Source organism: Canis aureus, chromosome 11 (assembly GCF_053574225.1).
Source record: "Canis aureus isolate CA01 chromosome 11, VMU_Caureus_v.1.0, whole genome shotgun sequence".
Classification (NCBI taxonomy): domain Eukaryota; kingdom Metazoa; phylum Chordata; class Mammalia; order Carnivora; family Canidae; genus Canis; species Canis aureus.
Genome location: NC_135621.1, coordinates 27,923,216 through 27,944,409, shown reverse-complemented (window position 1 = coordinate 27,944,409; position 21,194 = coordinate 27,923,216). Strand labels below are relative to the sequence as shown.

Genomic DNA, 21,194 nt, shown 5'->3' with positions numbered 1-21,194 from the left:
AGTGACACCCCCTCACCCCCCCCCCAAGAAAGGACATTTCGAAGATTTAGGTATAAAGGGGGTGAAAAGATTTTTTAGAAAGGATATCATCTTATGATGTAGAATGACTTTAAATTTTAGAACTCCAAACTGAGTTTTATATGATATCCTCCTTCTGAGCCTTCAAGGGATAAATACTGGGAACATCCTGTCAACCAGCATTTCCCTCTTTCTCTTGGGCCCAAACTCTGACTGGTGCCACTAAGCAAGCAGCAATGTCTCTTACTTTGTGCAAAAGATGCATCGTTGGCAATCCATTGCTAGTGAGAGCAAAGAGAGGAAGAGGCCTTCACAAGTTGCACTTGGTATGGGAACCTAAAGGGGAGTAGGGTTTTTCACAAATTTGAAGGTAAAAACTAAAGAAGTTGATGGTGTCAAGAACCTTGAGTCAGTGAAAACTCTTTAAATTCCAGAAATCCTTTAGCCCAACCAACTTAGGAGAAAGAGAAATCCCCCAAATCTAAGGAACCCGTCCAAGTTCATGCCTGATTGGCAAAACTGGTGTTAGAACTCCTCCTGGCTCAGAGCTTTTCTTCTTGTGTTTTCCGTTAAGGGTAATGTTATGGACTAAGTAATATTATGGCCTGAGGTTACTGAGAAAGCATATCCTCTGGGATTTTAGCTTTGTGAGTGATTCCAGGGTGGTTTTATATAAATTCCCCGAAGTGAAGAAGCCCTATTTTTTTTCCTCTGGATTCTTGGATGTAATAAGGGAAAATCAGAGTTTTCCTTCAGAGCAGCAACAGCTTGTTGATGGATCACCTCTAGGATTAGAAATTTTCTTATGGGAACATAATCATTCGGGGGGGGGAAATTGTTAAAATTGAAACCAAGCATCAAGAAGCAAAAGTGTTTCAGAGAACCTCCTGCATTTTAGTTCAACTCTGGCAGCAAGAAAACAAAACCACATAATCTAAGGCTCACGCCCAACTCTCTGAAGCCCTGTATCTGCTAGTTCCTGTGTGGTTTGCCTACAGACTGCAGGGCTGACTGGGGGTAGTTTGGAGGAGGGAGTAAGAAGTAAGGCAGGAGGAGGCATTATTAATGGATCTGTGAACTTGAACCCTGTTTTAGTATGATCCTTGGAAGATAGCACATGGTGGATCTGTACTCTGAAATGCAATAATTTTGATATTTTACTTCATCTTCCTTCTTGCAAGAGAAGATACTATTAATTTGGTGTCAAAGCCAAGACATAGACTCGACCTCCTCTCTTCAAAAAGGTATGTCATTACACAACGTCGGGCCATATACTCTAGAGATCTTGAATAGTTTTGTAACTTGCAGGATGTTCTCTATAAGTCAAATCTAATTAAAATGAATCCCATGGGTTCTCTAAATATTGCTTTTTTATATTTTGGTCCATCCACAAAGGTCTGTATGTCTTTTGCTGTAACAATGCTTGGTGTGATGGGATTCAACTTCCAGCAGAAGAACTTGTTCCTTATCCAGTCTAGCACACAAAATTCTCCACTAATTGGCCTCTGAGCCATCCCAGGGAGACTTTAGACCCATTACAGAGGTGAAATCCCACCTCTCCATGTCGGCACTGAAATCCAATTGAAGGCGGGAATGAAGGTCTGGGCAGCAATGAATGAACATTGGCACTGTAGGGTCAGGATGGCTCTTTTACGTACGTTTCTAGTTCTGTCAGTATTTATCGTACCTTTACAGAGAATACCACTTTGGATCTCTTTACAAAAAGAAAACTTTATGTTGAAATAGGTTTTGAGAGGGTATTGTCTATCTTTATCTCTTTATTGATAATTAGTGCCAGGTCCCTAAGATGGTGCCCAATTCAGGCATTGAGCTGAAGACAGCTCCTTTGTGCTCTTTGCCCCAACTACTCCTGAATATGGGGGTTGAGTATACCCACGAAGGATTTCACTAAATTAAAAATACCATGTTTACATACCTGGAATGGGTCCTTGTTAATAAGGTATGAGTAACTTAATCTGCACATTACTGAAAATATTCAGCCCCATATAAATTAAGAGGGAAATGTTTAGGATCTAAAATTCTGTTTCTGAAGGGGTTGCATGTGCTCATGTTATGTCATCTGAGGGTGGAAACCTCAGGTTGAAGCATCTTTTGTTCTATACAACTGCATTTATCATAGACTGAGCGGTTCTTCAGTGGGGGTCCTCCTTTTTTTCTTATTTTTGGTTTCAGAAAGAACGTTTAGTGTAAGTAGACTCTGCTTTAACAACCCAGTATTGTTTATAAAACTTCATGTTTATAATGTAATTTTAAGGAAAACCTCTACAAAACCCACTGTTAAATAAAGAACACTGTAAATACAGAACCATTGAAGTGCATTTAAATTTCAAGTTTTAAAAACTATGATTTGTACTCTTTTTGAGAACTTTGTTTTTTGTAAAGAGAGAAGGCCTGTATTGTTGAATAAGATCAGACTTGGAGTGTCTCCCATAAATTATAGGCTTATTTTCCCTAATATATTACTTATTTTATTATTATTTTTTTTACTTATTTTATTTTTTAAAATGACTTTACTGAAGCAGAAGGGAGGAACACTATCGATTTGTTCAGTATCGATTTAAGTAATAATTCTATTGCTACTAAGATATCCTTCTGAATATCTCTCACATCTTATGTCCTGATGAAAATCCCTTTTGTTCTGTTAGTTCAGTTGTTCTATGTCTACTTCACAGAGATACTATGAGAATAAATGAGCTCACACAGATACGAAGTGCCTTAGGAAAAAAAGCACTCTAAAAATGCAAACTTGTATCATTAATTATTGCTTTGAATTGATCATTTTTTTTCCACTTTTTTTTTTTAATTTTTATTTATTTATGATAGTCACAGAGAGAGAGAGAGAGGGGCAGAGACATAGGCAGAGGGAGAAGCAGGCTCCATGCACCGGGAGCCCGACGTGGGATTCGATCCTGGGTCTCCAGGATCGCGCCCTGGGCCAAAGGCAGGCGCCAAACCGCTGCGCCACCCAGGGATCCCTTTTTTCCACTTTTATACAAAATATACCTCATCTCTCTTAGAACCATTGCCTTCTGGAAGAGTTGAAAATGATCCCCGATTCCCACAAATGTATTGGTTCTCAGAGTATAATAACACCTGCTGATGCTGGTGCCTTACAGCACTCACGCCTGAACTTGAGCAGGACTTGCCTCTTTTCCTGGATCAAGAAAAATCTACAGTTGTTCAAAATGTGTCATCAAGTGTGATTCCATGAGGAATTCTTAAATAAGTAACAGTTGCTGCTGGATTAGTCTTAGGGCCGGATTCTTCATTTTCATCCTGTCCTAAAAATTCAAAATGTGGTTAAGAATCTTTGTGACCTAAGTTATTTGAATCACAAGATGGGGTTGCTTCACCCCCATTTTGTCCATCTCAAGTATTTGCTAAAGCATATCTTCTTGATCTGCAAAGGAAGAATAGTCTCCTTTCTTTCTTTCTTTCTTTCTTTCTTTCTTTCTTTCTTTCTTTCTTTCCTTCTTTCTTCTTTCTTTCTTCTTTCTTTCTTTCTGCCTGCAACTTTAAAATTCTCAGGAACAAAATAAATTTAACACATAAGCATTTACAAACATTTATTGGGCGTTCACTATGTATCAGGCCCTATATTAACATGGAGCACTCTTCAATGTTACTATCAGGTTTCAGTAAGGTTGAGCAAATAGAAATTCAGTAAGTGATTTTTAAAAATTTCTTTTTAAATATGCATTCACAAACATTATAGAGAATTGAAAGAAACTATTACTAAGTACATGAAGATAAAAGTCTCACATGCTCTCCGAAGAAGATATAAGACATTTTATGAAGAAAGTGAAGAAAAAGTCCAAACGAAAAAGTTTAAAGTATTAGTACAACGAATACCTCTACCTTACCTGCTAGACTCACCAACTGCTATCTTTCTGCCATATTTGTTTCATCTTTGTGCATTTCTTTCAGAACTACTTGTAATTTGCAGACAAAGCAACACTCCACTCCTAAATAATTGGGTACACATCTAAGAATAGGGGCATTCTCCTATAGAACCACAACGCCATCATTATACTTAAGAAGACGGACAATTAAAAAAAAAAAGATGGACAGTAATTCCATAATTTCATCTAATACTTAGACCATATCTAACCTTCACCATCTGACCCCCAATTGTCTATACCTTTAAAAAAAATAGTAGGATCTAATTTTTATAAAGAAAAGCACATTTTTGCACTTGGGCTTTATCTTTTTATTTGATAACTGGATTTTTTTGGAGGGTTAGGCCAGTTATCTTGTAGGATATCCCACGTTCTGGATTTGTTGTTGCCTCATGGTGTCATTTAATTTGCTCCTCTACCCCCTGTATTTCCTGTAAACTCCCAGGTTCAGCCTGAGCATCGATTAGATTTCAATTGAACATTTTTTACAAGTCACTCCATATTGCATCTCATCAGGAGGCACATAATGCCAGGTTGTCCCTCTATTTGTGACTCCCGGTTTGATCATGGCTTGAGGTAGTGATCTCACTCCAGGGAGCTCTCATCGTAAAGGTACTTTTTCTCCCTTTCCAATTAACAAGTTCCCTGAGGGGGTGACACTTTGACACTGTGGTAATCTCTTATTTCCCAACAAATGTTACCTAATGGCTGTAGGTGATAATCCTTGCCGAAATTGACTGATCCATTGGGGACCATATACATTTTTTGTATAATTTGAAGAAGGTTTAGAAGTAGAATTCATCATTTTTAGCAGCAATAGCAGATATGATTGAGTGTGTAAATTCAGATAATAACTCCAACAACAATAAGAAGTAACACTTACTGAGTGCCCGCTATGGGTTTGAGGCCAATCCTCCAGTTACTAACTGGGCCAGATGAGACAAATTAGTCTTTCTGTGCCTAGTTTCTTAAGGTGCAAAAGGAGAGTAATAGTGGTACCTATCTCATCATATCATTTTATTTTTATTTTTTTTAAAGATTTTATTTATTATTCATGAGAGACAGAGAGAAAGAGAGAGAGAGAGAGGCAGAGACAGGGGCAGAGGGAGAAACAGGCTCCATGCAGGGAGCCTGATGTGGGACTCGATCCGGGGTCTCCAGGATCATGCCCTGGGCTAAAGTTGGCGTTAAACCGCTGAGCCACCCGGGCTGCCCCATCATATCATTTTAGAGCCTCAGTATAGTTGACCCTTGAACAACATGGGTTTGACTATGCGAGTCCACTTACACTTGGATTTTTTTTCTAGAAACACAGGGCAGTATTATAAATATATTTTTCTCATGATTTTCTTTTCCCTAGCTTACATCATTGTAAGAAGACAGTGTATAATAGAACATGCAAAATAGGTGTTAATTGAGTGTTCAAGTTATTGGTAAGGCTTCTGATCTGTCTTTAGTAGTTAGGTTTGGGGAGAGTCAAAAGTTATTCAAAGATTTTTGGCCCTGGAGGGTGGTGCCCCAACCCGCACCTTATTCAAGGGGCAACTGTAATTTATACATGTAAAGTCACTAAAATGATGTCTGTATCTTTTGCCAAGCACTGGTCTATTCCTTTATAGGTATGAACTCATTTGCTTTTCATAAGGGCGCAATGAAGGATAATGATATTATCCTTCTTTTGCAAGTGAGGAACCACAGCTGCAGAGAGGATAAGAAACCCGCACAAGGTCACTTAACTAGTATGTGGTAGAGCCTGGATTTGAACCCAAGCAGTCTGACTCTAGAGCGTTCTCTCCGAAGATTGGCACATGTAATGAGAAATGACACAAGTGGAACTGAATGGTAAGCAGTAACAGAACCTCACACCACCACCACTCAGACTTTAAGTTACTCTAAGTTATTGAAAACCTGGTACCGTTGCTACCAAAATACATATTAGGTTTTGTTCTTCTGAATGATAATACTACAGATGAGTGTACTTACTGCATTTATATAGCTTAAGGCTCTGTATGGGAAACTTTAAACAAAAGATATCACTAAGAACTGAAAAATATAGAACTATGAAGGAATAGGAAAGAGGCACACAGAAAGGAATAATACAAGAGGGGAATTATGAGTCCTCAGAGCCGTGGGGCAGGAGATGATATTTTGATATAGTCAAGAGGGAAAAAAAATCCCTCTCATTTTTCACATTCCTGTACTGTATTAAGATGTTACCACTAAAATGTAGGAGTATAGCCATTGTCAGATTTATAAAGGACCCCACTGGATTTCTTTATGGGACAATGGATGAGTCTGGTAAGTAGGTAGCTTTCCTGGTTGGTTATCTCATATGCTCAGATATCGCAGAAGCCAGTCTCTGCTTCTGAAACGTATAACTGTATACAGAAAAGGCCTTACAAACCAGTATCCATCCCTACCTCTTCATTAGCATTACAAAAGGGCTGTAGTGCCGTCTTACCCACTCCCTCAAATGCTGTTGCAGAAAGCTCTCAAGTGTAATTTTCTAAACAGAACTAAGAATAAATGAGAAAAAAATCCAACATTAATAACGTTTTTATGCACTTCGAACACAAGTCATGGCTAAATTGGTCCTGCCTTTTTATGTTTTTTAATGAAAAGCAGCCTAATTGATCAATTGGTCGTGAATAATACTTTTTCATTTGTTTTTCTCCATACCGCTCAGCCTTGTAGAACCATGGGCATAATGTGGCAGCCTCCAAATGGTTTATGATTTGTGTCTTTTGTCTAGTGCTTTATGGGAAAATACTGGAAACAAAGTGCTGAGAACTCAGTAGGAACTCAGTAAATAAAAAGTAGATAGTTCTCTTGTTAAATATGACCTTAAAGAAATCTCTTTCAGATAACTAGGAAATATTATTAGGGAAGTAAGAAAACAAAAACCCTGGTTGGTTTGGAATTTGTAATTTCTATTCATCATTTTATAGGCCATAGATATTTAGTCCTCTATGGAACAAAATGGGAGGTCAGATTAGCTTCCCTCCCCCAAGTAGATTTATGTTCTAAAAATACGGATTATTGAATCAGTAAGGGCAGCGGGAAAATCTCAGCCATGACCTTTTAAGTTGATTATAAATATGTTGATACCCATAGCACACAGATTCTTACTGACAGTGGTGAGGTAGGGGTTGAAGACTGTCAGCTACACAGTTAGGAAGCTGAGGGAAGCTATAGAAACTCCCCAGGGAGAAAAAAAAATGTGCTTAGCACTCAGCCACATGCACCTTTATGCAGACTTTCTAGTGATCCATGAATCCCCCACTTGTCAGCGACAGGAAAAATTTCCTTTATCTGAAGTTATTTTACCCTGAGCCTTATAAAGTCTTTCAAAAGAGTTTTCACACGTTATCTCATTTGATCTTTGAGGTAGACGCACTACATATTTTACCTCTAGTGCTGCATTGTGGGAAAAACAAAGCTTGAGAATTTAAGTGGCTTTCTCAAGGTCATTTTGCTAACATTCGCCAAGACTTAAGACCAAGGCTTTGAAGTTGATACTCAGGGCTCCTTCTATCACACCGTGTTCTGGAGATGCAGGAACCCTTGATGAGCTTCTGGAAATCTGAAATTTGGCTCTACTGGAAACTACCTGCATGACTTTTAACATTGTAACTTCTTACAAGACATTGTAACTTCTCTGGGCCTCAGTTTACCTCTCGGTCAAGTGAGAGATTAGACTCTATGTGCTCTGAAGCCCTTTGGATTTTGTTCAAACTACTTAATCCCACTGGGCCTGAGAACAAATGACCTTTTCTGCAATAGATGACAAGACCTTTTACCCTTCCCTGTAGGTCGTAAAAGCTGGTGTCCAGTTTGCCATGGGTTCCTTTGCAATGTCCAAATCCTGTTAGAAGCTATAAACATAATAGTGCTTTTGTGGGCTGCTTGCGTGTCGTTCTGCTGGTTGTTCATTTTCCTGCAGGGCTGAATGCCTCACAGTGAATTTGCTTTCTGTGCTCTGCATCAGACAGACTTACCATGATTATTTATTATCCCTCTTGGGTAGTTCAGAGTATAATATGGAAATAAATAATGATGATGGACTTATTTGGGGCTGATAAACCTTATCCTTCTATAAAGGTTATTTCTCGTGAAGGACCTAAACCTTCCATCTGATTTTTCATTATTAAGAGTTATTTCTTTTAATGTCCCTGAAATGTGCTTGGAAATTGGAGACTCATAAGAGGGCCTGCGGTACTGAGCACAGAAGCCTTGAAAGAAGGAAGGACATGACCAAGCCCTTCACTTTGGGGGCTAGCTGGAGTCTTTGGGTCAGTCTAATTAGGACAAGTTTAGTATTAGCATTTGTTTCAGATTTATAAAAAGTGTCCATAGCATAAGCTGCCAAGTACACAAAATCCATGATATAGTCCCAGCTTAATTCTGAGTCTCTCTGGGAAGCTAAAACAAGCAGAAAATTCTCATGCTTTGTGTGTCAGTTGCCAGATAGAACCCCAGAACTGAAGGTCTGCTCCACATGGCAGGAGCCACCCTGTTCTTGGCCATTGGACTAGTCTGGGCCAAGGACTATTTATTGGCAGGGAGAGGCTGGCGACCTCAGTAATCAGGAAGGTTGCCACAGAGATTTATTTGTGATTCATAGCCAGAGATATGAAATTGGGGGTCCTGGTTTCTCAGTCCTTTTGCTTTTTCAATTTTCCAAGTGAACTTCAGGCTGGCGAATGGAGCTATAGCAACTTCTCACAGAGAAGCGCATAATTTGCTCAGTACAGTGTCAGGTCACTGACTGTGGGAAGAAATACTGTCCAGTGATGAGAACAACAGAGAATGCAGTTAGCTCCTATATTCTGTGCTCTTTCCTCAGCCTTATGGATGATGCAGTATGCTTCATTCCCTCCTCCGTCCTTGAGTGAAACGATAGCATTCTCTAACCTGCTACGTGGGACACTTGGGAAGAGACATACATTGTAACCCCAAAAGCACTTTTATACCTTTGATATAATAGAAGTATGCAATATTTCATTTATAAAACGCATAACGTGGTGCTTTCTTATTTAGCCAAACCCATTTTGTGGCATATCTCTCTCTCAGACCAATGTTGTTAAGCAGACTACTAATTCACTTTATCCACTAGATACTGTAGGATGCTGTGACTTAGCACTGGTACCCTGTAAATACCCAAATAAACAAAGAAGGGGTAAGTGTGAAGCCAAAAAAAATCCCCTTGCTGGAGAGCGATTCTCAAGACCTGGAACAAGGCAGATGGAGCTCTTCCATAGTAAACTTTGTGTTTTGGTTCTTTGTTTTTTTGTGTGTGTTTTTTTCCAGCATGGATATACAGTTTTTATTTTAAAATGTAAGATGTAGGGAAAAATAAGATTTATTACACAGACAACCTAACTGTGTCAGCTCAAATTATTTCATAAAATGAAGGGTCAGTTAGGTGCTATTATCATCAAGAGAGCATGCTAGAAGGCTCTGTCATGTAGATGCCATAAAAAATTACCTGTTTGGTCACTTTAATTCGTCTTTGGGCTCCTGTCAGCAGACACCCCTTCAATCCCCAAATCACGGTACCCAGATATACTGAGAACACTTAGGATAATAAAAAAAAATAATGGGTTCTTTCCCCTAAGAAACATACAAGCCATTAGGGAAATTGAGTAAATGAGCACTATAGTGCATTGCTTATAAGGAGAAGAACAGAGCAGGTAGGGCAAGGAGGGCTTTGTAAAGAGGGCTTCCCGAGGGAGGCAGGGAGGCACACCTGCAGGGGAGAGATGTGGCTTGACAAAGAGATGTAAGTGCAACTACAAATTTGCATCTTTCACAGAAATCATAGGAGGAACAGAGTCTTCTTTGCTGGTGATCCGTTTATTTTGCAAATGATAAGAGTTGAGAAGGCTCCCGTGACATTTTTTTCCTTGAGGAGCCAGAAATTAAATTTCTGTCCCTGGACACTGTTCCTCAAGCTCTTTTCCCACCTAGCCAGTTCTTCTCTCACTTCCAGTTATGTCTCTCTCTAAGTCTTCTTTAAGCATCAATATCTTTGGTTCTTTTAACTACTCTCCTAAGATGGGATTTTGCATGCTGTCATTTTAAGGTGCTCACCTCTGAAGGACTCCAGTTTATGGATCATGGTGCCAGAATGGGATAGAGCTCTCCAGGGAGCCATCTAACAAATGCAGAATACAGCGAACTTGTTGCCTCCCTTCCTCTATGCCTTATATTTCTATTAATATGGCCCAAGATGGCATTAGCCTTTTTGGCATTCATGTCACAAGGCTGACTTATGCCGAAATTGTGGTCCACTAAAACCCATGAGTTCTTATGCATTACTATTAAGCCAACTCTTCCTTATTCTGTACTTATGCTATTGATTTAAAAACAAACAAGCAAACAAAAAACCCTAGGCACAGAGGTTTAAGTGTAGAGAAATTTATCCCTCTCATACTAAGTCATATTGATAACAACCTATTAAAATATTTCTAAGCTAGTGAATTAGTTCTCTCTCTTAGCAGGTGAGTATTTGTTTGCTGCTGAGAGCATAGCTAGTCTCACACTGGATCCCTCCTGGAAGAGGTCTCCATAGAGTCAGGACTTTATTTTCTCCTTCCTATCAAAACATTCTCTGCAACCGTGGACAAATCTACATCTTTAGACAAACAGGTGAGCCTCCATAAAATCAGAACAAACATGAATGGCCATTTCTTTCCCAAGGATATACGACAATGAGTCAGATGTCTACAAAACTCTAAGTAAAAGTTACTCAGAGGCTCTATTATGTGACAGGAGGAAATTTTATTTCAGGCTCTCAGCAGCTTTGGGAAGATTTGATTATGCTTACCGCCATACATTATAGTAAATAACATTCATTTTTACAACTGTTTTAAACCTGGAGCTGATTGATCTGATTTTGGGTTAGAGTAACATCATGTGATGTCAGTACAACTTCAGTGCACAATTATCTGTAATTTCAGTAAACATGATCACATACCTGTTTCATGGCAAGGCCTCATCGAAAGTGACTCTTCTCTCTCCATCCCCTCCCCCCCCAGCCGCATCCTCAGCCCTAACCCCTTCCGTTAGTAAAATAAGGACTACCAAAACCTTGAAGCTTAGGTTTCTGTCAGACCTTTGGAAACTCCTAAAAGTCTTGCCAAAGGAACTTAGCTGTTCATAGGTTTTCTTTCCCGCACCAAAGAGGAGAACTCACAGCTAACTTGTATAACTTTTATAACTTCAAGCTAATAGAAATGTTGCATTTCAAAACACATTCCTGTGAGAGGTTTTGTTCTTAAAGAATGGTTCTGGGAACACGCACATTTTTCTAATCTGTCATTCTGATGCAAATTTTAAGGTTGCTCCCATGACCTTGTAATCATCAAGATTCAAAGATTCCCCACCCTTCCCTCTCCCCAGTGTTTTTGATCTGGGGTCTTGCTACTTAGCTATTCAACCACCAGTCAGTCCAGTTGATACCACCTGGGAGCCTGTTACAAATGGGGATCTCAGACCCTGCTTCCAGCCTACTGAATTAGAATTCAAATTTTTGAAAGACTCCCCTGGTGATTATTATGCACACTAAAATATGAGAAGAACTGACCTAGGGTGCAAGGTTTTCACCCCACATTAACCAGCATCCATCTTGTGTCGTAATACAGTTCTAAAATTCCATTTGGTATTAAGAGTTTAGAGTTATTCTTTACAATTTTACCAGATTTAAATACTTTATGCACACCCAGCTATTTCTCAAAGTATATATAACTGGCTTTAAAATACTCGTGATTTTCTAAGTTCTTATAGAACAGAAGTCCTCAGTAGGGAGAGGTTTGACATCCCCTCATTGCCAGGGGCATTTGGCAATGCCTGGAGACATTTTTAGTTGTCACAATTTGGGGTGGTAGTGGGGGGTGCTACTAGGATCTGGTGGGTGGAGGCCAGTGATGCTGCTCAGGATCCTACAATGCACAAGACGGCCCCCACAGCAGAGACTTAACCAGCCCCAAATGTCAATAGTAAGAACCATAGAGAAACCCTATTACAGAGGTATATAGTTGTAGAGAAAGATTCAGATGTGCAACCATACATTATAAGAATGCCATAGGAAAGTGGAGCCTTGGGGCCCATCGTGATATAACCAAAGAACAGATAGGCTGTCAGTGGCCTTAGTGATGATGTAAGGAAGGGAGTGGGGGATCCAGCCACAAGTGAGAGGAGACACCTAGGACAGAGGGTCACCAGTGCTCTGTGCACAAAGACAGTCAGCTTTAGGGAACAGGGATGGGATTCAGAGACTAGACACCAGAGATGAACTGAGGGGAGGGGTGGGCTGGAGAGACACAAAGCTTGAGTCCTAGAGTAGATACTAGATATGATCCCAAAATCATGTTAGGCCTGGAAAACGAGAAAGGATTTCAGGTGTTAGCCTGGGAGTACATGGTGGATTTCAGGTAAATCCAGTAAAACAAGGACTTAGGAGCAAGACAAAATCCCATTCGCTAGAATTGGGACACCTCTGAGCCAGGGCAGCAGCAGGGGGTGACCTGATCTAGAGTTAGCCAGTTATTCAGCCACAGTGAACTTCTTAAATCCCTCCCAACCCAGAAAAGGCTTAGTGCTGAGCCTACGGTATGGTTGGTTGACTTGCAGGAAGGGGTCAAGTACTTCCAGTTATAGAGAAAGGTAGGCAAGAATCAAACCAGGTCCTGACACTGGCTGGTAAAAAATCATGGGATAAGAACTGGAATAGAATCTATGACGTTCTTGGGTCATTTCCCTGCTGTACCACACCTAAATCACTTCACAAAGATTATCTACTTTTCAACTGTAAAATTTCTGGGGAAAGATTTCTTAAAGATTGTGTTGATGCCTTATAATCCATCTAAGTAAAGCTTTCTTCCCCATTCCTAATCCCAAATCCTCTTCCTGGGATGTATATTGGCTTTCTTTTCATCCCACCAGAGAGGCTTTGTGCTGAACAGCTACGTCTGGAATGGCCACAGGCAGCCTTCCCCTTTCTAGGGTAGAGAATCTCCTGATTGCATTAGCACGAGCCCCCTAAGATCCTCTCCCCAACCTCTTCATCCCTTTGATATTCTCTGGACCCTCTCTAGGTCCTGCCTGCTTGTGATAGTCACCACCAGAATGTATTTATTAAACATACACCTGTGCTGACTACCCTTTTGACAATGGAAGGCAAAGAAGAGAGAATCTAAAAGAATACACATGGTTTTGTGTTGGTTTTTATTAGTCTCTCTTTTCTCTCTCTAAGAAGTTGTTGATCTTTGCTGAATTCATAGTTCAGTTGGAGAGACACTCCATAGGCTAAGTTCCATTGCCACATTTTGGTTGACCTGCAAATGTTTTCACTGTGACCCTCACCTAAGGACAATAGAGTGTGCTTTCATATGAAATAGCTCTGATGTGAATTTAGCTGTAAATAAAACTGAGATAAATGCATTTGTTCAGTTCCAGAGAAGGCATTATACTGCCATGTGGATTTTGTTTCAAATGAGCTGCAAAACAAAATTCTTTTCCATGGAAAGGGATTTATTCAACTGAATCCACTCACTTTGCTGCAACTGGATTAATTTCATTTCACATCATGTCTCTAAGTAGAAAAGTAAACTGATTTGCTTCCGGCTAAATGGATATGTTGATGTATCCAAAGTCAGTAAGGCTTATTCCAACTAGATTACAACAATCATAGTATCCTGGTTGTTTTAGCTTCTATCAAGTAGTTACAAAAGCGCACCAATTCCGTATGTGAAAAGCAGTTTATAAAGTTACCATAGAAGGAGATGTTGCAGAATGAGAGAGAACATAGATGTGTCAAATGAGATGACTGTTCTTCCCTTCCTCCAGAATGAACCACTCTTTTGCTCCTCGGTGTTATAAAAAATATTCATTTTATTCTGTACCCATGTTCTAAAATCCATCATTTTATATTTTTGAATTGTGCTGCTGGCATTGCTCAAGATACATATCCCACTTGTGACTAAATAGGTTTTGACTATGGGCTTGCGGAGTGCTCAGTACTGTGCTAAGTACCACCAACCACCCCATAATGGACCACCATCCCACACTCACTCCATCTTCTACCTTCTGCATCACTCTCATTTCCAAAACCACAATCCCATCGTCCCCCTGTGACTCTCAATCACTATCTATCTCGAGACTCTTTCTTTCATTTCTCCCAAATTGCTGACTATCCTGGTGTGCACTTCTAACACAATAAGGCTGCTCGTGGAAATTTTTCTGATTTCTATAGCTAGTAGTTTCTATAAGTAGTAGTTACTTTCAAAGGAAATAGCTTGCAGAGATGAGCCTGTGGTGTCACAGGGATGTTATATGGATCAAATGTAATCATGTGTATAAAAAAGCCATTTAAAAATTGTAACATGCTCTCTAAAGGTAAATTATGACTGTATTACATAATTTTAGGGTTTAAAAAGCAGCTGGATGACATATAAAATTCAGTAAGACTCAGTAGCAACTTGCTAATTGGAAACAGAAACGAGAGAATTTAGGGCATTGACTCCTCCATCAATAAGCTAGAAGCCGTCAACATTTTTTACAGGTAGAGCACAACCATTTCGTTAAGAACATCCACTCAGTTCCAAGGACCATTTCTGTTCACCATTCTGGAACAAGGCCTCCCTCTTGCTTGAGATACCCCATCTCCCATATGGCCACCTTCTCAAATCCAAGCCAATCTTGAAGGGCTAGCCACAAACCTACCCCCTGTCTCTAGCCCTTCCCCAGACAGAATTAATCTCTTTCTCCCCAGCACTCATGTTACCCTTATGTTAGAATTATTTATGTGGGCGGCATCGATTCCCCTCGAATGGAGCGTGATGTGCTGCAGGGCAGGCGTCATGTCTGTATCTGCCAGGCTCTCCCCTCCCCTCCTCCACCAGTAACAGCTCAAAGACTTGTGGCCCAGGGATAAAAGAGGATTCCACATACCAAAACTGGCCTCCAGAAAGGTTTTATCTCAAAGGGTGGTCTCAGATATGGAAATGATTTTACTTGAGCAATTAGAGTCTGTAACAAAGACAAGAACTCTAGTAGGAGTGGTGGGTTCATCCAGATGTCTTCTTGTCTCTACTTTTCTGTACACTTGAAAATCCTATTTAAAGGTTACTGAGTTGAGTAACTTTGATTGTCACTTGATTTTCAGCTCTAAAGTTTTCCTGTAATTTCAATTATAAAAATAATCCCAACTTAGTTGTATTTTATCTTCTGAATGTGGCCCCCCTTGAAATTGTTACTACTTAGACTGCTTCACACAGTGCCAGATTGCATCACACCCTTATTGAAAGGATCTCCTTGAGCAGAGTGAGGGGCCCTTGGAGAATGCAATGCACCACTTTTTAGCACATTAAAAAAAAAAGAAAAGAAAAATCCTGGAGCTGTTTTGTTATTTTAATACTTTATCTTTGGCAGAGCACAAAGTCGTTTTAGGAATCCTCTCTAAAACGATTAGCCATATGACTATTGTCCAAGTCCATAATTGGTGTGCAATAAATATTTTAAAAATAGATTAAAATACTATGCACTTCAAAGTGAAAGATAACTTCAGCTATTTAAAACACAGAGCAATAGGTATAGTTTCCAATTGTTCCTCTTTTATGTTCATTAGAAATCACAGAAAAATGGGAAGATGGGGAAAAGTTCCGACACTGTTATGGAAACTGCATTGATGAGAGCAGATTGTAATTTTGCATATAGTGATTTTGATGCACAATTATTTGAGGGATTTATTGTCATCACAGCTTAAAGCCGTGTTGTTACTGAATAGGAGCTTGGCCCAGGGCCCTCATCTGATACCAAACTCTCTAGCATCACTTCTGCTTTTTCATTAGCAGTCCATGCCTCCTCCCCTCTCAAACTCTGCACTGCAGTCCTGGCACAGACCCTAACCTAAAACTCCAGCCAATTCCTTAACAACACACTTTCTCCCCTTCACCTGCCAGATGCTTCTTGTTCTCAGACACAGCTCCCCGAAATCAGGGGCTTTCGATGAGTTAAAAAGGGAAATATAGAATTACCTAGCTCTACCAGTATTTTAAGTGTTCTTGTAGACTTAATGAGAGCTCTTGCACAAAACCACTTGAACTCTTTCTTAAGATATGCTCATTTTTTTTCTCTCTTTGATTCAACTGTTGACCTTCTGGATATAGGACTAGTTATTACCTCAAGTATGTTTGGAACTATTCTTGCCCTAACCATTCTAAAATGTAATTAGCATTAAGACATTATTGTAGGAGCACATCCCCTCAGGCTGGGATCTCTTTAGATAGCACGAACCGAACAGAATATTGTGTATGCTCCACACTCAGAGAAAAAAAATCTCTAAGAAAAATCTGTGGCATTGGGGGAAAAGTTAAAACTGGTGATTTCATGAACCCTCTTTTGCTCATTTATTTGATTTGTCTAAGGATCCAAACAGAGCGAGGATTGTGGTTCTTCTGTTTGAAAAATGAAAGCAACTCTTCTCAGAACTCTTGCTTATGCAATGTGGCTGTTCTCACAGCTCCGGGACAACCCAAACCTAAATAATCCATTTTAGAGCTTTAGCTCTTCCCTCTAAGAAATGAATCTCATTTTAAGGCATGATCCCATTTACCCTTGTAGCAACAGATGTCATAGAGAATGAATATTCTCCAGGAGGTAGTTAACCAAGATGCAAAAACTGAGGCCCAAGCAGGTGTAATAGAACTAATGGGTTATTTGCATTCCTCCTTGAACATGCCCATCTCTTCCAGTAGAAGAAGCTTTTTATTTTCTGAGTTGAAAACCGTTTCATGCTGCCTGTTGGTTTATTTCTTAACTCTTGGATCAATCCCAACTGTCACGAAAGCTTATATGAATAATAACGAAGCTCTTCATTTCTGGGGGTCTTAAAGGTTATCTTTTCTAGTTCATTGCAGGGCACTTTTGATGCCCTCACTGAGCCCTGAATGCCTGGAATCTTCAGGAGAAAGCTTGCCTGATCCTGCCATTCACCTCCTTTATTAGTCTGTAATGTGTTTTAGGGTGCAGAGATATGTCATATGAACAGTAATTTCTCATTATCATAACAACATTTTTCCTTAATTGCAAAACTATATCTGACCTGAATTTATTCTTGTCCGTGGCTTGTGTGCACAAGCAGAGTCTTGTCTGCCTCTACAATATATTAATAATGTATTAATTAGCTTCCCAGCGCTGCCCCAAACAAGGAACAGAAAGGATTTATCTAAATCATGAAACATGAAATGAAGCTAACACTTTGTTAATTACATTTTAAGGGCAGTCTTGCCATCAGGCAGAAGAATGAAGTTTATGCCTAATTTTTGAGAGAAAATAATGGAAAACAGCACTCAATTAAGAAAACATTTGTTTAGCACCTACTGTGCGCAAATTCTGAGCGGCAAAAAGGGCCAAGACAAATATAATTGGCCAATTTAGTTCTAGAGTCATAGTTAAAAGGCAATAAAGGGCAAAGTAATATAAGTGTTTTGATTAGTGCCAGTTAGCTTAAATATATTAGACTGAACTGTATGAAACTGACAATGTCTGACCATTTTTCATCAAAAGAAGTGGCAGTTTCATATGATTCAACCTACTATCAATATCAACTTTTAAACTGTACCAGCTCCTAAAACATTATACTGTTCATTTTCTTTCCATTTTCTTAAATTATTCATTTCAACTTGAAGCTGTCATTAGTAGAAAATCAATACAAAGTAAATATAGGTCAGAGATTTGACTCCTGTTTTTTATATTTATTTATTTTTGTGGGTTCAAAATTAACATGTACTTTGCAGCTCTAAAGTGTCTGGTTATATTAAATGTTTTTCTTTATTTGGTTGAAAGTCATGGACCCTGCTACCTGCCCTTCCATTACCAACTGTTTTTCATGACATTCCCATTGTGATCTTCATGCAAAACCACCATCTTCATTCCCTACTTTTCTGCAGAGATAGATGTTTGATTGCAGAACACTGCACTTTTTTTGAAATATTTCTCTATAGGAGATTAAATCTAATGCCTGGTCTGCCCCCAAATTACAGGTTACTGAAAAGTCAGAAAGGTTGCCATCCATGTATTCCACTAAATCGATTCTTTTAATTCCTTCAACATTTAACAAATAGGTACCAAACCCTTATTTTGCACAAGCACTGGAGTTGGTCCTCTGCCAAGTATGAAGTCTTATGAACAAAGACATATGCAATAATATAAATACAAATTTAATGCTACCTAAATAGCAGGCACCGCTCCAAGCACTTGACCTGTATTCCTCTATCTAACCCTACCCAAGGGGGTGGGTACCATTGTCCTATCCATTGTAAAGACGAAGAAACGGAGACCAGAAAGGTTCAATGAGCTTCTGGAACCCAAGCGTTTGTTTAATCAAGGCACCAATACTTTGTTTGTATCTAGTCATTGTCAGGATCCAATGTTAAAAAGGAAGTGCTTCTCCCAGACCATGGATTCAAAGTCTGACAAATTTGCAGTGTCTGCTGATGCCCTAAAATGGTTAAGAACCAACCCCAGCCGATTTGTGTATACTCTCAGAAAACATTGCCCCCCTGGGTCTCCTTCCAGCTCAGGACCCTTCGCCCTCCTTGGTCTCCTGCCAGCTCGGGACATTAGCACCCCCCCCCCCCAGGCCCTCGGCACACACCGGGACACACGTGCTGACCAACACATTATTGCAGAGTCACATCTTAACCCAAATCTTATCACAACCCTGCCCGAAGGCCAGGCACTATCGAGAAAACGTTCAATCATCTTCTTCCCGTTAGGCCCCATGTGTGAACACTGATAACAGATCTAAATTCGAAGAAAATCAACAGAAGTCATCTCAGTCAACCTGAAAAGTGTAGTGACTCATTCACACCCTTTCACAGAGCTCCTACTGGGCTGCCCTGGTTCCCCGGAACCAGCCCCAGGCCTCCCGCACGCGGCGGGGAGCGCAGCGCACAGCGCGGGCCTTGAGCGCGCTCCCCTCCGCGGACCCGAGGAGCCCCGACTCCTGCGGCTGCGGCTCCGCATCCCAGCTGCTGGCCCGCTGCCCCGCTCGGCGGGCCGCCCTCCCCGCTGCTTCTGCCCCCAGGCAGGCGAAACGCGGTTGCCTTGGAACCGATCGTAGGGAACAAGATGCTGACTTTTCAGCCCCGAGAGTAAATTCCATCCCTCTGGAGCGACAATCATAACATCTCAATCTGACTCGACTTACGTCTGCTCCTATAAACCGCGTGTGCAGACTGCAGAAAACAAAACAAAACGACTCAACATCTCATTAGAAAGGAGCTGGTAGGCCAACTCACTAGAACAAAGCAAAGCAAAGCAGCATTCAAATTTCACTACACACACATACACACACACACACACACACGCACGCACGTGCACACGCATGGTGTAGTGAAGCCCCTGAGACAGCAAGTTGCACTGACAATGAAGGACGGTTTATGTAGTCAAGGATTTTCTTGTTCAAATTTAAATGAGCCCCAGGAACTTAACTGAGCTAACCTTGGGGTCTCCATCCGGAGAGGAAGGTCTGGCTTCTAGTTCTGCCTCCTAGTAAAGCAGTGAGCAGAGTAGGTGAGAGTAAGGGGCTCAGGGGTCAGACAGCCCTCCAGGGATCTCAGCACCACCAATTTTCCAGCTGTGCGGCCCCTCTCACCCCCCGGGGGTTGGAGGGGACTTGCTTAACGATCAGTAATGGTGCCTCCACTTCCTCACCTGCAAAATGAGAGTAACACAAGCTAAACTAACCTGCATGGGTTTGTCCTGAGCATGGGGTGAAAGAACACATGGGGAAAGGTTTAGAACAATGCCTGGCTCTGAGTAAGCCCTCCACACATGCCAGTTATTTGTAATAGTAACTTGAAATGAGTTCTGTCACCCACTTGAAATTGAGTTCTTTTCTGTTTTTAACTTAAATTTTGTAGCACTGTGATCTCATTTTTTTCTTCTTTTGTGTGCATGCAGAAGGAGGATGTTTAGCAGTCCTTGGAATACAATCCCTTCCTTTCATTAAGAACCATTATTAAGTCTCTTCAAGTCTCTCTCCTGCAGTAAATGATCCACATTACTTAATTGTTCTGCTTTACATGCTTAATCATTTATTTGAATTTCTCAGCCATCCAGATTTGGTACACACAGAAATATCATCTAGGAAACTTTGATTTTGAAATTCCTTATCATCCGCAGCCTGTGAGCTTAAATATTTAAAATCCATTGTTCAGAGTTCTTTACCATATTGTTCAGCTGGCTCTCCTCTGCCTTCTGCCACAGTCCCCTCGTTCTCAACTGCATAGCTCAGCACAAGCCAAAACAGAAAAGACCATAGGTCATTCATTCATTCATGCAGTATTTGTCAAGGACCTACTACAATTCCAGGCACTGTGCTGTGTGATAAAATCACAAACAAGACAGCATCTACTTGGAGGAGTTTACAGCTTGGGAAGGAAGACCCAGAAGTAAATAAACCATTGCGAAAATCTTCCATTAGAATCTGTCCTTGACAGGAGAAGGTGCCAGGATACTCTTAGGGCAGGAGGGAGAGGAACTCAGCTCTACTTGGTGGGCCTGGGAAGGTTACACAGAGAGGGTGACTTTGGAGCCATATTAATGGGGGGCAAGGCATGAGGAGAAGGAGGAGGAGAGTTTTCAAAGTAGAAGAAACACCTAGGAACAATCTGTGCCACATCACCAGGGAACCTTCCATGGTGCTGTTAGGACTGGGGCCTGGGGTCCAGGGAACATGTAGAGACATAGGCTGCCCATTATTTTGAAAGTCAGCAGGGAATGTCAACGTCACATGGAAAAACAATATATGTCTTCCTTACTAGTTTTTTTTTTTTTTTTTTTTTTAAGATTTTGTCTATTTACTATGAGATACACGGAGAAAGGCAGAGACATAGGCAGAAGGAGAAGCAGGTTCCCTGCAGGGAGCCCTATATGGGACTCAATCCCAGGACCTCAGGACCATGCCCTGAGCCAAAGGTAGACACTCAACCATGAGCCACCTAGGAGTCCCACTAGTTATTTTTAAAAATATCCCTTCATATATTTGACATATATTAGCTAAGATAATATTCATGGGGGAGTCTTCATTTTTAATTTTCTAGAAATTAATTTTTTAAGTACAATAAGATGTTAGCATCATTTCCATATTTATGCCTGACATAGTATCTATCTACCTACTTGTTTACTTATTTATTATCTGCCCTCCCTCGGAGATAATCCTCAAGGTTAAGGACTTTTGCCTTTTTT

The 21,194-nt window shown here is 40.4% G+C and overlaps 1 protein-coding gene across 2 annotated transcripts in view; it reads left to right on the top strand.

Moving 5' to 3' along the window:
* The first annotated feature begins 931 nt into the window (after positions 1-931).
* GRAP2 (GRB2 related adaptor protein 2) overlaps positions 932-21,194 on the top strand; it is a 63,922-nt gene continuing 43,659 nt past the window's right edge. Inside the window, exons 1-2 of one of the 2 annotated variants that reach the window (XM_077914437.1) lie at positions 932-1,262; positions 5,558-5,780. In XM_077914437.1, the coding sequence (XP_077770563.1) occupies positions 5,759-5,780 (22 nt within the window). In that variant the 5' untranslated portion in view covers positions 932-1,262; positions 5,558-5,758. The remainder of the gene's footprint in view (positions 1,263-5,557; positions 5,781-21,194) is intronic. The other variant, XM_077914438.1, reaches the window with a different exon arrangement.